A 16350-nucleotide genomic window follows, 5' to 3' on the forward strand; every position below is an offset into this window, starting at 1 on the left:
TTTTCCTGCCCTGCCCTCCCTCTGCCTCACTGCAGTTGTTCATTAACAAAAGGAGACCAGCCTGTACTAAGGTGGACGATTAAAGAACTCGGTCTTTACCAAGAGGAACATAACAGCTGTTATTTCTTTTCTTTTTGGTCTTCAATCTCGATATTCTGAATTTACTGAAAGTTTTGGGGGCCGGATCTTACACAAAACTTCTCTTACCTGGATTCTTGGCATCGGATCAGGAGAGCGACTTCTTTTTGGTTACTGCAGAGATGTGCTGACTTCTGTTTTTGAACTTTTGTCATCAGTGGGGAAGATATGTCGTGCTTCCAGCATCCTGTTTACCTGAGCAGAGGTCTCTATTTTTGACATCTATACTAGAGCCAAAAATTCAGAGGCAAAAATGAAAGTCTCAGTGATCAGGATGTCCAGTTTACTTTACCTGGGCGTACTTACGCTCGCCATGGTCGCCAGTGACATGATTGATGACTGTTTGAATTCAAACCGTTCTTACTACATGAATATTGTACTGCTGGAGGACAACACTTATGAATGGAGCATGCCACTTGTGAAGGCGGCCGTGGAACAAGCTATTCTAGCTGACAAGCAGGAGAACGATAAGTATGGTATGGACAGATAGATACCCAACAGAAAAAACACACAAAACAAAACACATCAGGCTCGAAGAACAACAAGAAGGGTATCAATATATACAGCAGTATCTTAAAAGTCTCTCTGCGAATGCATTAACCTACACAAAACATACTTTACTGTCAACTTTCACACTTAGCTTAAAAATTAAAAATTAAAAAACTGGACTGCTTGGTTTTTGTTTGCCTAGTCTAAAAGTATGACATTTATGTATGACTATTATCTTATTTTCACATGAAATTGTATTTATCATAGGTTAAAAAGATATAACATATAAATACATTTTTCTCAAGCTGCCTGCAGATAGATATAAAAGATACCTCTTTCTAGGTCCTTTTACTGTGTGTACAAGGCGAGGCTAAAATAGTCGAGTCCCGCAAGGAAACCATTAAAGTAGCTTTTAAAAGTGTTCTGTGTATTTGAATCATTCTTCCAGGAATCTGTCTCACTGATGTTTGACCAGTGTTTTACTGCTTGTGCGTGTTTACCACGAAAAAGTTAAATACATCATTAACTTGTGGTTTATGTACCAAATCATATGTCACTTTCGCTGTTGTTAAATAGTTCAAGGTTGCTCGTTTTATTACTAAAAGGACTGATGCAAGATTTCTGCAGTCAATGCCAACAGAAGGACAAAAGATGACTCACGGTTCTCAGGAATGTTTAATAGCTACCCGTAACACCATTCGACTCTGATCCTGTACTCCGTCACACACAACCTTGGCTGTGCTGTTAACAGCGGAGCCAGAGCTGCTCTGGTGGACAAAAAGCATTTGTTATGATGCTATTTTAAGTAATTTTTAGCATTTTATTCTGTAGGGGAAAAACATATTGACAGATATGATACAAATGAAACTAATTTAGAGATTTAAATATGTTATGTTTAGATATGTTATTTAAACATATCTGCTGTATCTGTTATTAAGGGACCCTTTAAAAAAATAATGTTACTGTTCTTCCTGCTTCTGATGCAAATTCAACCATTAGACCTATTTTTGCCAGTGTCAGACTAATCTAATCTCATTGTTTTCCGACATTCATAACTCTTATCAATTTGTTTTCCATGACTCAAGGTTTAGACTTCACTTTGACTGCTAACTTCAATGGGTTCAACACCAACTTGTACAAGCGGCAGGGCTGCGGGAGCAGCACGTGCGAGGGGTTGACAATACTCAAGAAACTAAACGTAAGTGTGGTTACTTGCTTAAACATAGTGGGCACAATCAGACATAACACTTTCTGATGTGATTTTCTTGTTCCTAAAGCCCCTGAGTTTTTTTAAAGCCTTTGTTTTAGATCTTGTAAATAGGTCTGAGGGGTTTTTGCAGTTCTGCAACTACTGATGGTTTGAGGTTGTTATGCTTAAATTGGCTTGTAACTGGCATCATTACACACAGCAGGACAGTTCTAGTTGTAAACATGAACTTAACATCGTGAATGGACATTTTCATTTCTTGGGGATGCATGAAAATATTATTTCTAAAACATCATCAGTAGAAAACAAAGAAATCAGTGATGACCTCAGCTCTCTGTAGACTTTTTCCATAAATGTCACCACTGTTATTCGTCATAATTCAAATAATAATAATAGTAATATTTATATTTGATTTGTAAAATAACCTTTCCTCATATATGAACAAAAGTAATGGGACATCTACATGTTACATCTAGAGAAGGTGCCATGAAGCTCCCGGTGGACAGTTTTTATGCTGATGTTAATGCCAGAAGGGATTGGGAACTCTTTTGCTCCCTAAATGCTTCCACTTTGCAATAAAAACACTTACATCTGATCATAGAGGATCTAGGAGGGAAGAAATTTATGAACTGACTTCTTGCAATGATGGCATCCTATTACAGTGGCACGTCTGAATTCAGCGAGCTCTTTAGAACAACCCACTCTTTCATCAGTGATTGTAAAGGCAGACAGAATGACCCAATACTTTTGCCCATTTTATGTACCAAAAAGTCATACAGTATAGACCTCAGGTAAACAACAGTCAGTATATAAGGTCTGCAGCTTGGAGATATTATCTGACAAGTGTCCAGTGTCAGACGAGCAGAGATTTGAGAGGAAGGGGGCAGAAGTGAAAGAGATCAGAGAAATACTGAAATATTTTTCTGAGTGGTGTTGGGGGCAGGATGACTTGATGACTTGTGCTTGATGCCACAGACTCATTGATTATGTGAAGATGATACTGCCATCACTTGCAAGAGATTAAACTATGAGCTTTGTTTGGTTTAGATTGGAAGGTAACTGTGTGCATCGGTCACAGAGGCAGCTGAGCTAAAGAGGAAGTTTACCAGAGGGTTTGGTGATATAGAAGTTATGATACTTATAAATTAGTGGAATGTCAAGATACAAGTATCACCACAAACACCAGGCTAAATAGAAGCACAGTGCAATGTAGACAAAGCATGCCACATAGTGAACTCAGTCAGTGCAGCTGACATTGGGCCAAACAGCTGATACTGCTTCCTCCAGCACAGTCAAGAGCAACAGATTTGTCCAATTTTACTGGGGACTAATGAAATGGATTTGGGGAAATATTGCAAAATTACAGAGCTAGGAGGAATTGAAGCAAAAAGACTAAATGCAAGTACTAGACTGTGAAGTAACTGCTCTGAAGTTCATTTTCCTTAATGCAGTTGTAACTTTCTTCAGGCTAATGGTGAAGTTGGATGTGTCATGCTGGGGCCTTCCTGCACATATGCCACCTATCAGTTAGTAGAGTAAGTATGGATCTTTTTCTTTTACTTTCAGGAGATTTTTTAATTCATGAGTTTTTAATTTTTGCCCGTTTGTTTTTCTCCAGTGAAAACATTGGTCTGCGTTTAACCATTCCCATCATCTCTGCTGGAAGTTTTGGCCTCTCTTGTGACTACAAGCCTAAACTAACCCGAATTCTGCCTCCAGCACGAAAGATCTGTGACTTTTTCCTTCACTTTATGAATGAAACTCTGCCATTCAAGGAGCCGTGGAGCCGATTCTACGTCTATAAGAAAACCAACAATGCATCTGAGGACTGCTTCTGGTGAGCCAAACTCAAGTGATTATGGATAAGATCTGTTGTTTCATTTGTACTCCAGCATAAACCAGCTTTTTGATTTGTTTCATTGCTTTGCCACAGGTATATCAACGCACTGACGGCACAAACTAACAAGTTTATGCTGGGCACAAACACAGAGCCAATTCATGGAGAGGAGGGCCTGAAAAAATTGTTCCAGTCTCCGAAAAGACACAGCAACAGTGAATATATATATTTTTGTCTGTTTTTGAGAATTTATAGTTTTTTTAATAAAGCAGAAAATGCCTTGGTCCTCTGGGGATTTCATTGTAAGTTGATTATTTAAGCAGTAGTCAAGACTGAAAGAGCTGAACAACCAGTAGTCTGACTGAAGAAGTGCACAAAGACAGCTGAAGAATTTTCCTTCTTGCTTACTGTAAAACTGATTTATTTCTTTCAGTTTTAATCTTATGTGGGAACACTGATGAGATGATTTCAGTAAAGGAGCTGGTGGGCCAGATTCCCAAAGACTTCCTGTTTATTCTCATAGATGTGTACAAGTAAGCCTGGACATGAATTTATTGTTTCACATATGCACTGCTACCACAATGTTTTTATTAAGTGGGAATCAAGAAATCTTAATACTAAGAAACTATTTTCCTTCATTCAGCCCTGATTATTATTTAAACACCACATCTTCTGCGGGTATGGAAAGTGTCTTAGTGGTCACTCTGCCGCAGAGAAACTACACCTCTGGCTCTTCACTCAATGAAACGGTGAGTCGCACCTCAAGTTTAGAAAGAAGACCACATGAAGTAACTGCTCGGTCTTTTATCGTCCATTCTTTCGTGCAGATAAATGATTATGTGGCTGGATATCATGATGGGACTCTGCTGTTTGGTAAAGCACTCAGAGAGAGGATGCTCAGCATGCAAAAATACAACGGGACCGACAATGGCTCTCTGGGTGACAACCCATTTGGAAACATCTCATTTTATGGTGCGTATGACCAGAGATAACACAGCTGGAGGCAGAATGCCGGAGGACTGTGATAAGCAGTATCCGGGAGGACACCATGCCTATTCAAGTAGCTGAAATAAGAAGGATGAGTTAAACATTCTTTTATTTTATGCCCACAAGATTGATGTTGCTTAGATCAACGTTTGACTGCAGCTGAGGAACAAAGATGGCTTTCACATTAAAACACAACCGCCGTCTCTTTTTTAAATTCTGCTGCTCTGTGTTGAGGTTTTGGATGCTATCATACAACAAAACCAATCATACCTGAAGATGACTTCAGATGACTTTGAAAGGATAAAGAGATTTTCATTGCTTGTTTTTTCTTCAAGTTAATATTTACTGCAGTTCAGCTCACTGTAATGTGGAGATTGTCCTCCAAGATACAGAGTATGAGATCAAAGTGAGTATTTACAGCCCTTGATCTTTTGTTTTATGGTAACTTTTATTGTTTTCTGGCTAACTCTTATCCTGCCCTCTTACTTGTACCCAAGTAAAAGGGTCAGTCGGTCTTCTGGATTTTTCTTTATGGTTAAAAGGTACAGGTATGAAAACGATTCCATTGTGATTTATTTTTCTGTACCGACTACAGCAATAATGGGATGCCACAGACTGTATATAAAAGATGGATGAGTCACCATAAGGTCACCTGCTTCTGGGCTCAGTTTTATGAAGCCTGCATGTCAGGGGTTTTGGAAAATGGCTTCTTTTTTTGTAGCCAGAAGTGATTGTCACCTCTTGATTTCTACATGGAGGTTTGATTTGTTCTACGCTTGTATGAAAATACACATGCTTTCTGTCATTACTGCAGTCACAAATAAACAGCTTTTCAATTGTTTAATTCACATAACTGTTGTTTGTTATATATAACGTTAGGAATCTATCAGGGCAGGACAGTGGCACGGTGGTGAGCACTGTTCCCTCACAGCAAGAAGGTCCTGAGTTCATTTCAACCATCAGGGCGGGGTCTTTCTGTTTGCGTGGGTTCTCTACGGGCACTCCGGCTTCCGCCCACAGTCCAAAGACATGTAGTCATGTGAGGGGTTAGGTTAATTGGTAACTCTAAACTGCCCATAGGTGTGAATGGTTGTCTGTCTCTATGCGTTATGAGTTATGTGTATCCTGCCTCTACCAATCAATTTTATTTACAGCAGTCACATGTTTTATTGTGAAAGGTAGGGCCAGGAAGAATCCCTCTTTGAACATTCATAGAACAATTTAAGTTTCACGTGTATTATTTTATGCATGTATACAATAAATCAAGTTTCCACTTATGAAAGTGTTACCGTCGTCAGCAGTCAAAGCAGCCACATCCTGAACTTTACGTTTTAACAAAATACAAATGGATGAGTAGTTTTTGGGCTTTTAAACATGGGAGTCTATAAGGATTGAGTCACTTTAGGAGACAACCTCCAGTGGCCACTCCAGGAGCAGCAGTTCTTGCCACTCTAATCATTACTTTAATTTTTCGAGTAGTGCTTTTTGTAATTTGTGTGTGATTTATCTGTTAATCCGTTCAGCTGGCAATAATTTTGATTGGAGTATATAGAATCTCTATGTTTTGTAGTTATTGTGTAAAAAAGAAAAAACAAAGCTTCAAAAGATCAACTTTGACTTTCAGAAATGCAGATTTCTCATGTTGTATAGCTGCAATTACCTAACAGTTAATAAAGGATATAAACAGAATTTATTGATAATGAAATAATTATTTGCAGTTTTTCATGTCAAATTTTTAGGTAACATTGAGTCAAAGCATTTTTTTTAAATGAAACTTTTTGGAAAAGCATAATGCAAAAATGTTTTATTGTCTTGTTTATATGATTGTGTGTGCAAGCAGGTATGGGAGGACACTATGTGCTTGATGAATATGGGGACAGAGATGTTAACTTCTCAATCATTTACACATCAGCTAACACTGCCAAGGTGAAACCTTTGTTTATTAATCAGTTAACACTGCTGCATTAAAAGTGAATAGCTGTTTTTTTTCCTTACATTTTTCCTCTCTCTCTTCCTCTGTAGTATAAAACTCTGCTATTGTTTGATACATCACTAAATAAAACCATCAATTACACCCAAAACCCCACTCTGCCGTGGGCAGGAAACAAGCTGCCTCCTGACGAGCCAAAGATGCCGGATGGTAAAACACACATGAACTTTTTGCAGAATAATTTACAGAATGATTTAATGCTTTATTCAAGGCAAAGCTCTGAATCTTCTACTCTATTCATGCATGTCTGCTTTCAGAGTTTGACATGCAGGAAATCATTGTGATTGTTCTGAGTCTCAGCGTTGTGGTGGTGACGGGAGTCGCTCTTATCTTCTACAGGTAAACTGCAGATTCATTTCCCAGTTGTGGTAGAAGAGCTGCATGTCACATTTTAGCACAAGTGCATCACTAGAGCTGAGCTGAAAAAATGAGGCAGTATTTGCCTTATTTAGGTAAAGGAGGACAGGGTAACAGCTCTGTGGCAAATACTGCCTTGTGTTTTTCAACCTGGCGCAACAACATCTTATTATGCAGTAAACATATACGATCATTTACTGCATGCTTTTTAAAAATATTTTTTTACTGACAGGCAGAACAGGAAAGAACGCTGTCTACAGAAGAAATGGTCTCACATCGAACCTCACCTGATTGGCCCTCTGGATGAGAAGGAAGTGTCTCTGAAGGTAAATGCTCTCATCAGCAAACTTTAACTCCAGATTTTATTCCCTGACTGCTGAAAAAATGCAGCTCTATGACACAGTAAGGCTTTTTTTTTTTGATACGCATTAAACAAGATAAATAAGATAATGACTACATGAAAATGTCAGAGTATGTGCTAAATTGTTAAAGTTCAATAAAAAGTGAAACTGATGTCCAAGAGTCACACAATCCCAGGTGATAACAGATGATCTTAATGCCTCTGCAAGCTGCTTTGCAGCCCATGTTGAACATGATACACCTAGAAGGAAGGTGAATGTTAAGTCATGGATGCCTGCTCTGTTTTGGACCTGTTTGCTCAGTGATTCTTGTGTTAGAACAGGGCCATACATCTGCAGCTATCTTATTGAAAATAAAACCTGTCCTAAAATGTATGTAAAAAGCTTTCAGATCTATGGCAGTTCAAGATAAGAATGTATGTGTGTGTTTATGAAACAGATTGATGAAGATAAGAGGAAGGACAGTATATACTTCAGGCAGCGAGGCCGCTACGACAAGAAGGTATCAGCAATCCAAAAAATTGATATCTGATTTTAAAAAGATTCAAAGGGAAATGATCATGTCGGTCCTTTTCTCTGTGTTCTCCAGCCTGTAATCATGAAAGAGCTGAAAACCACAGAGGGAGACTTCACCGAGGACCAGAGGATTGAGCTCAACACTGTAAGATAACTCTGCGTTTTATCTTAGAGGTTAATAAAAGTACATAAAAAATAATTAACTCTCCCTGCGACTGTCTTCATGTTCCAGCTGCTGCGCATTGACTACTACAATCTGACCAAATTTTATGGCACAGTGAAGTTTGAATATGGTGTGTACGGTGTGTTTGAGCTGTGTCAGAGGGGCTCCCTCAGGGTAAGAGCAGAGCAACGTTCACACACTGTTTCTACCTTCATATCAGGTCCTGCTGCTGGGATTTCTGTTTGTAAATCAGTTTATCTTATCGTTTAGATTGTTTTCTAATCTGTATAACAATAAAAAAAACAAACACCCATGAGCACAGAAATGCACTCACCAGCCACTTCATTAGTTATACCTGCTGTTCCCAACGGTGCTCGACTGGATTGAGATTTGGTGATGTGGAGGCCGTTTGATTACAAAGTTCAAAGAACTAATTTGAGATGATTTGAGCTTTGTGTCTGCTTTTTGTCACACTGCATGCAGAAAAACACAATTTTTGACTCTATGCTGATTTGACTTTTCAGTGCTCACATAGTTCACAGTGACTTTGATGTTCACTTGTTGATAAGTTATGGACACTCAGTGTTTAAAGAACACTTACAGTGTGTATGAATGCATATGATTCAGACTCTCTCACACACAGACTTGTTTCAGTTTCCAAAAATGCTAAAACCTGAATTTGCTCATGTTTTTCCCCCCAGTACATCCTCAGTGACAGGATCTCTTACCCAGATGAAACATTCATGGATATGGAGTTTAAAATATCAGTCATGTATGACATAGCAAAGGTATTGTTTCTTTAAGTTGCCTTTCTGAGTATGTGATTTATTAAATGCTTTCTTTTATTTTTATTTTGCCTGTTTTCTTTTGGGTAACTGGTTTGTTTTTAAATACCACATTTAAAGCACCTCCAGCACATATTTTGTTTCAACAACATATAATTTCAGGATTTTCTTAAGAGAAAAAACAACCAGAACACATGATAAAAAATTGTTGAAATAGCAAATAATAACCACTGCTCTGCTGTATATATTCGATAGGGCATGTCATATCTCCACTCAAGCAATATTGCAGTCCACGGCCGCCTCAAGTCCTCCAACTGTGTTGTCGACAACCGTATGGTGGTCAAGATCACTGACTTTGGCTGCAACACCATGCTAAATACAGGAAAAGGTAAGCTTTAAAAAAATGTTATCAGTGTGGCTGAGTATTGATCTAAGCTCTGAGATCATCGTTTTCTCCTAAAAGCTCCTGCTGAGTTAGAATCCTGCTCTGTTCTGAGTGTTTGTGTGAGAGTTTTGAGTGTTTGAAGCTTTTGGAGTGTATTTCTTGATTTTAATTTAATCATATCATTTCTTGACTTAGAGAGTTTAACTGGGTTAATTGTGTTTTATATGCTGGGGTTGTATCATCCTTCTCTAATGAGGGTTGCCAGCATGGGTTAGACTGACGGCTCTCTAATGGTCATTGTTGCCTTGCTCTTGCTTTACCTGTTGGTTGAGCTTGGGATGACATGTCTGTGGTCAGGTGAGCACAGTGATGTGGTGGTTAGCACCGTCACATCACAGCATCAGCCAACCTCCCCGTTGGCTGTGGCCATTCTGTGCAGGGTTTGCCTCTTCTCCCTCTGATTGCATGGGTTTGCTCCTGGTATTCTGACTTCCTTGAATAATAATCCTCCCCTCATAAACTGTCCAGGATTTATGTTAATCAAATATAAACATTAGCTTAACTAAAGCAACGATATGACTGGTTTGGCCTCCGACATTACCTTACGGCGACTGCAATGCATGACTAAATCATGACAAGCTTTTCTTGTTAGTTTTTCTCTGACTTCTGAAGTCAGTGTGAGGAAAAAAGACTGGGAAGGAAAAACAAATTAGTTTTCTGGCAGCAAACTGGCACAAAACACACAACAATTATAAAAGGTATAAACTAGGAAAAAAAAAACAGCTTTTAATTCAGAGAGTTATTTTAAAGTACTCTCAGGAGTTAAATAGGCTACTAATGAAATCAGAACACAGAATTTTTAACTGAAGAACAACGTGACACTATTGTATTGCTGTAGAACCTCTACAGTAGCTGTAGACACAAAAAAAAAATGCAAAATTTCTTTGGGTAAGACTCCATCCTGTTTTGGAGGGGGCAGGGTCTGATCGACTTTCGGAGCCACATAGCAGAATTTTGCTATTTGGCTGCGACACATAGCAGCAGCATCTCTATCATAAACAGCAATCACCTTGGTTTTAAATGGCGTCCATGTTACTTCACAGAGTAGCATAGATGCTATTTTAAAGTTCTCCTTGACCAGCCAGACATAGACTTTTTTTCACCAGTGGATTCTCCACACTTGGACAATTGTTTTAAAAAACAAAAGAGATTGCTCTCATTTGTAAGGGTTGTAACAGTAACACTGCCGAGGAGCTTCTACTCCATGACCCAGGACCTTGTAACAGCAGTGGCGGGTCTGAGGTCTGCAGGGAAGCAGAAAATGCAGCCAGGCTGGCTCAGGAAACTGGGGTGAGGTCTCAGTAACTTCTGTAGAGGCTGCTGGATAAAGTCAGGATTGTTTGGCCTGTTAGATGTAATCAGGACTCATTCTGCAGGTAAACAGTTAATCTCTTTGCCTGACTTTCCATCATTGCTGAAGGATCACTATTATTATCTTTTCAAACACATCAACTATGAATAGTCAGAGGTGTTGCTTTGTCTACTGTACCTGTAATAGGCTTCAGGGGCAGCTGGAGATCCCTGTACAAAGCTCCCATAGAGACACACAGTAAGGATCTCCAATAGAGAGTCACTATCTGTTTCTGTCAGGCTGAGGAAATATTGCACCGCCTGTGGCTTGGCTGTCAAAGACTAGCTAACCTTTTTCTTTGCTCCAGCAGCAGCTCACTGGGTTACGTGTAATTTCAGATAAGTCTTCTTATTTTTTGTTCAAAGTACTGCAAGACAGCGGAGGAAGATATGTCTGACGAACATTCTAATAAGCCAGGCTAAGATGAGCACTGGCTACAAGGGGAAGTCAGATGAAGGGGGCTGACTTTGTAAATGCTGAACTTATGTTCAGGGTTAGGGTAGCTGCAGATTTAAACATAGAATTAATATATTTGAAAAATGTGTCTGACATTGAAAGGTGTGATTCTGATTGGTGAAAGTAACTGATGATAAACTGATGTTGCTGGTTTTCTGTCCAATCAGATTTGTGGACCGCCCCGGAGCATCTTCGTAAATTTGGGGTGTCTCCAAAAGGCGATGTCTACAGCTATGCCATCATTGCCCATGAGATTGTTATGAGACAAGCCCCTTTCTACACAGAGTACTGCACTGATGTTAGAGGTAGGCCACCATTATACAGCCATAAACAGCAGAACTGAAAAAATGTATTTCTGTCTTTGTCAGTCGGTTTTCGTTGATTTAAAGACCATTTTACACATACAAGATGCAAAATTCGGCACACTGTGAAACACAGAGGTCACAGAGTAACGTGTGTCCCATACTTATCTTGTTTAACTGACCGCTGTGCAAACCCACAGAGAAGATCTACAGATTGCAGCATCCTATCGGGCACAATGTCTTCAGACCTGACCTGAACTTTGAGGGTGTGTCAGACAGAGAGATTGAGGTAAAAAAAAAAGCCTTTCAAACGCAAAGGAGCTGTTACAGCAACACACCCTGATTCTTATAGAGTTTATAAAGTTATATGGATCCATTCAACTAAATGAAGTATATAAAAAACACTTTCCTCTTCTTTTTTTTCTTTGTGTTTTTTATGCGTGTTTTGTGTGTATCTCTGTGTCTATACAGCTGTACACACTGATAAAGAATTGCTGGGAGGAAGACCCAGAACTGAGGCCAGATTTTAAAAGAATCGAGTTAACGCTTGGAAATATTTTCAGGTAGATTCCCATTGTGTGTTTCTTCGGTGTGGCTTCGATTCATTTTTATAACTTGACACATTCCGAACTAACTGCCAAACACCTCACCTCAAAGACCCAAGTGAGGAGGTTTTCCTCAAAATACGTCTTTCTGTCATATTCTCTTAAATGAAGAGCAGTAAGTAGCAGTAACAGCTGATATGGTGATATAAAACATTTTTGATCTGATGCAGTAACCTCCATAACCAAGCCACAGAGACGTACATGGACAACCTGATCCGTCGTCTGCAGATGTACTCCAGGACTTTGGAGAAGCTCGTGGAGGAGAGAACGGCTTTGTACAAAGCTGAGAGGGACAGAGCGGATCGCCTCAACTTTATGCTTCTTCCTGGGTGGGTTTTTACACTCAGCTGACTCAGAGGCATCTGACACCAGGAACTTTCAAGTCTGCATTCTCCTCCTCATTACAGTGTTTCTGTATATGTTGTGCTAATTATAGTGTTGCACACCACATATGTAAAAATTAGAGATGGACCGATCCGATATTACGTATCTACGGAGCCCCCCAGGGGACATGGGAGAAAAAAAAAATTACGGAGAAAAAAAAAAAATTAGGGAGGAAAAAAAAAAATTAGGGAGGAAAAAAAAAATTAAGACGGACTTTTGCGAGCGCTCGCAAAAGTATTGCGAGATCTCGCAAAAGTTTTAGCCGCATTCTTCAGAGGCCGCCAGCTCGAAGCTGACCGGGAGGTCGAGGCACGATGTGCCGGGAAAGCGGTGTTCCTCCCGGCTGTAGTAGGTCTCGACTTCCCGTTAGCTTCGAGCTAGTGGCCGCCAGCTCGAAGCCGACCGGGAGGTCGAGGCACGATGTGCCGGGAAAGCGGTGTTCCTCCCGGCTGTAGTAGGTCTCGACCTCCCGTTAAGCTTCGAGCTAGTGGGTGTCAGATCTCCAAAAACGTCGGAGCTCTTTTGCAAATATGTGATGTCTTGTAAACCGAGCAGGTATCTGACGTTTACACAACTACATTCACGCCTCAAAATATCTTAAAAGTGTATTTTGTGACCCAGAAAGAGTAATATTACAACTAAGTAGCTGCCGCCATTGTTGGAGTTTTGCGAGATCTCGCAATACTTTTGCGAGCGCTCGCAATACTTTTGCGAGATCTCGCAATACTTTTGCGAGATCTCGCAAAAGTCCGTCTTAATTTTTTTTTTCTCCCTAATTTTTTTTTTTTCTCCCTAATTTTTTTTTTCCTCCCTAATTTTTTTTTCTCCCATGTCCCCTGGGGGGCTCCGTACGTATCGGTATCGGTCCGATACTGACCTAAATTACTGGATCGGATATCTGAGAAAAATAAAAAATGTAATCCGATCCATTAAATATCACGAAAGCAACTCAAAACTTGCAACACGCCGTAACTCACCTCAGAACGTTAGCACGTCGGAGCAGTATGCATCACGTGATAGAGCGGCTGTGGCATGCGGGACCTGTCGGTGGTCTGGATAGCATGTGGAGCTTCGCTAGCAACCCGGCATTTCATCGCCGACAAAGTTATCCCCGAGAGAAGTAAAGCAAGTGTGTAAGTCCATCTCTGAATGTTTGTAAAGCATTCCTGCGTTAAGCTTACCAAACGATATATGGAGCGACTGCCTCTTCTTGCTGCTACTTCAATCATGAAACTGCTTAATGATCAGCTGATCAGCTTTTCTGTCGCGAGTCCGTCTCTCTGGTTTGTTTTTGGCCCACTTTGCACCAGAAAGAGGAAACCAGCAGCTGAACAACAGCAGCACGTTTAAGCTTGATCAGCTGTTGTTAGAATTTATTTATTATTACTTTCTACTCGAGGATCTTTTTCTACGTAGCTGACGCTGGTAACTGTGCAGGGGCGGATCTAGCAAAGTTTAGCCAGGGGGGCCGATAGGGCATGAACAGGGAAAAGGGGGCACAAAGACATACTTTTCTTTCTTATTCTCATTTAAAATGTCTAGCTTTTAATAAATAATTATCTGACACCCAAAGTTTTAATCTGATGTAAAATGAATAGAAGTCAATTACTGTATATAGTGACTATTAAGTCTAATATATATACCCTAGTAAGCTATAGTACTTTTTCCTTTGGGAAGGTACCATCTGTGCAGTCTGCAATTTTGTTGAAGAAAGATGTTGAATCTATTTAATATTTCTTGAAAAATAATTGATTTCTGTGCATTTTTTTTTCACACTGCATCAAATTAAGGATGATTACGTTGATTAAGCATCATGAGGTGGAGTGTGAGGGGTGGTTCCCTATTTTTTATTTATTTATTTTTGTTGTTGCTGGGAGTTGGAACCCTATTAGTTAGGTTGCTTAATATTTACACTAAGTACTCTTTAAAATACCAGAATAGGGAGGATGGTGTAGGTTTAAGTTTATTAGATTGATCAGTATTGCTGAACTATGAAATTTTTTTTTTTGCATACAGGTATAACAGAATAGCTTTAGTGTAGTTGTTGTTTTAAACTTGAGTATGAACTTATACAAAATGCAGCAAGATATTTAAAAAAACTGTTTTGTTGATTAAAAAACACTATATCGGATTCATATCGGTATCGGCAGATATCCAAATTTGTGATATCGGTATCAGTATCGGACATAAAAAAGTGGTATCGTGCCATCTCTAGTAAAAATAAGCAGGTTTAGCAGCAGCAGGCAGTGGTTTTGTTTAAAAAAACAAACCCCTCTAAATATCCACCTTTTTAGGGACATAGGTTATGCAGATTTACACTATTTATGAATACTGATATTAATAATGTTATCAAATATAACACATGTATCATAACATATAAACATAATATAATTATAACAAATTTTCAATCATAATCAGTGATTGGTAATTGGAGTATTTTGTAATACAATACCTGGCAAAATCTATAGAATCACCACACTTCATTCTTTTATTTGTTTTTGTAGAAGAAAAAATATTAAGAAGTATTAAAAACACTTAATACTTTGTTGCACAGCATCCAGCTTTTATAATGGTCAGAATTATATCAGGCCTGGGGTTTACTATTGAAAAATCATATTGTCCATCAAACTGCTTCCAACTTTTTGAGGTCAGAAATAAGTTGCTAGGTCAGCTTTGTAGGGAGGAGGCTTGTTGTTGTCCATTTTTTGTTGTTCATTAATTTTTATTTGGATAGAGATACAGACCTTTTCCTTTGATTGCCTTTCAGCAAGAAAAGATTTAGCATTCGTTGCGCTGTAACAAGATGGATTATCATCCTCAAAGTGACTTTGCCATCACAAATCTAATCATGAATTTGATTGTACACTTGTGTATTTACTGTTGAAGTAATGACCGCCGTCTCTTCTGGGCATTCTATCTGACTATGCAGCCTTATAACTGCATAGTCATGACCAGTGTTGGTCAAGTTACTTGAAAAAAGTAATCAGTAACTAATTACTGATTACTTCCCCCAAAAAGTAATCCCGTGACTTTACTGATTACTTATTTTCAAAAGTAATTAATTACTTAGTTACTTTTTAAAAACACGATTTACAACCTGAATAGGTGATAAAGCGATAGATCTTTCAGCCCAATTCTACTTTTTCTACATAATCCATCATACAAAATGTAATCAAATGGAAAAGTCTCTTTTTAAAACTTGTTTTATTACTTTTAATCTTTTAACTTTATGCATCAAGCAAAAATTAAATTATATGCAACATTCTCTGACTTGAAGAAATTTGTTTAACATTTAAACCTATTTTCTGCACATTCTAGCACATAAAATAAAATATTTTTTGTGTTTACACTCAGTCTTTCAAATAGATGCAAGTAAAACACAGCTGAAAATAAATAAAATCAAAGACTAGCGGTCCTGTTGCTCTATTTTCACCTGTAAAGCAGGAGTGGGGTGGTTTGCCCTGGTGCAGGTGTGCCGCAGCGGTCAGTGGAAGAATCCGCGAGTTTCTCTGTCAATTTCCCATTACGTCATTGCGCACTCGGTGCTTGTTTAAGTAATCAGATTACCCATCTCTGGTCATGACTGAGCGCAGAATTTACACTCCAGCATTTACTGCGTGTAGAGGCTGAAAACCCCCATCATGCTGTATTTGGATGTTTACATGTTGTAGTCATGTAACATTAATATATCTGACAGTAATCACATTTTCCACTCACTCTGCGTCTCCATAGCCCAGTGGTGCGTTCCCTGAAGGAAACGGGGAGTGTGGAGCCAGAGCTGTTTGAGGAGGTCACCATCTATTTCAGTGATATTGTGGGATTCACCACCCTCTGCTACTACAGCACCCCCATGGAGGTGGTCGATATGCTCAACGAAATCTACAAGAACTTTGACAGCATTCTTGATCACCATGATGTCTACAAGGTAGCTTAGCAGGATAACAGAAATCCAGGCCTCTACTATCAAGGAGGTCACAAT

The 16350-nt window shown here is 39.1% G+C and overlaps 1 protein-coding gene across 1 annotated transcript in view; it reads left to right on the forward strand.

Moving 5' to 3' along the window:
* The window catches only part of gucy2ca (guanylate cyclase 2Ca), a 19915-nt gene continuing 3565 nt past the window's right edge, over positions 1–16350 (forward strand). The window contains exons 1-22 of the mRNA XM_026165652.2: positions 1–614; positions 1713–1825; positions 3302–3369; positions 3453–3671; positions 3768–3886; positions 4105–4204; positions 4315–4420; positions 4499–4643; positions 6499–6584; positions 6681–6798; positions 6906–6987; positions 7238–7331; positions 7804–7866; positions 7954–8025; positions 8113–8217; positions 8745–8831; positions 9084–9216; positions 11248–11385; positions 11583–11671; positions 11854–11945; positions 12158–12316; positions 16104–16296. Of these exons, the coding sequence (XP_026021437.2) occupies positions 392–614; positions 1713–1825; positions 3302–3369; positions 3453–3671; positions 3768–3886; positions 4105–4204; positions 4315–4420; positions 4499–4643; positions 6499–6584; positions 6681–6798; positions 6906–6987; positions 7238–7331; positions 7804–7866; positions 7954–8025; positions 8113–8217; positions 8745–8831; positions 9084–9216; positions 11248–11385; positions 11583–11671; positions 11854–11945; positions 12158–12316; positions 16104–16296 (2604 nt within the window). The 5' untranslated portion in view covers positions 1–391. The remainder of the gene's footprint in view (positions 615–1712; positions 1826–3301; positions 3370–3452; positions 3672–3767; positions 3887–4104; positions 4205–4314; positions 4421–4498; positions 4644–6498; positions 6585–6680; positions 6799–6905; positions 6988–7237; positions 7332–7803; positions 7867–7953; positions 8026–8112; positions 8218–8744; positions 8832–9083; positions 9217–11247; positions 11386–11582; positions 11672–11853; positions 11946–12157; positions 12317–16103; positions 16297–16350) is intronic.

The sequence above is a fragment of the Astatotilapia calliptera genome, chromosome 4 (genome assembly GCF_964374335.1).
Source record: "Astatotilapia calliptera chromosome 4, fAstCal68.1, whole genome shotgun sequence".
NCBI classification, from domain to species: domain Eukaryota; kingdom Metazoa; phylum Chordata; class Actinopteri; order Cichliformes; family Cichlidae; genus Astatotilapia; species Astatotilapia calliptera.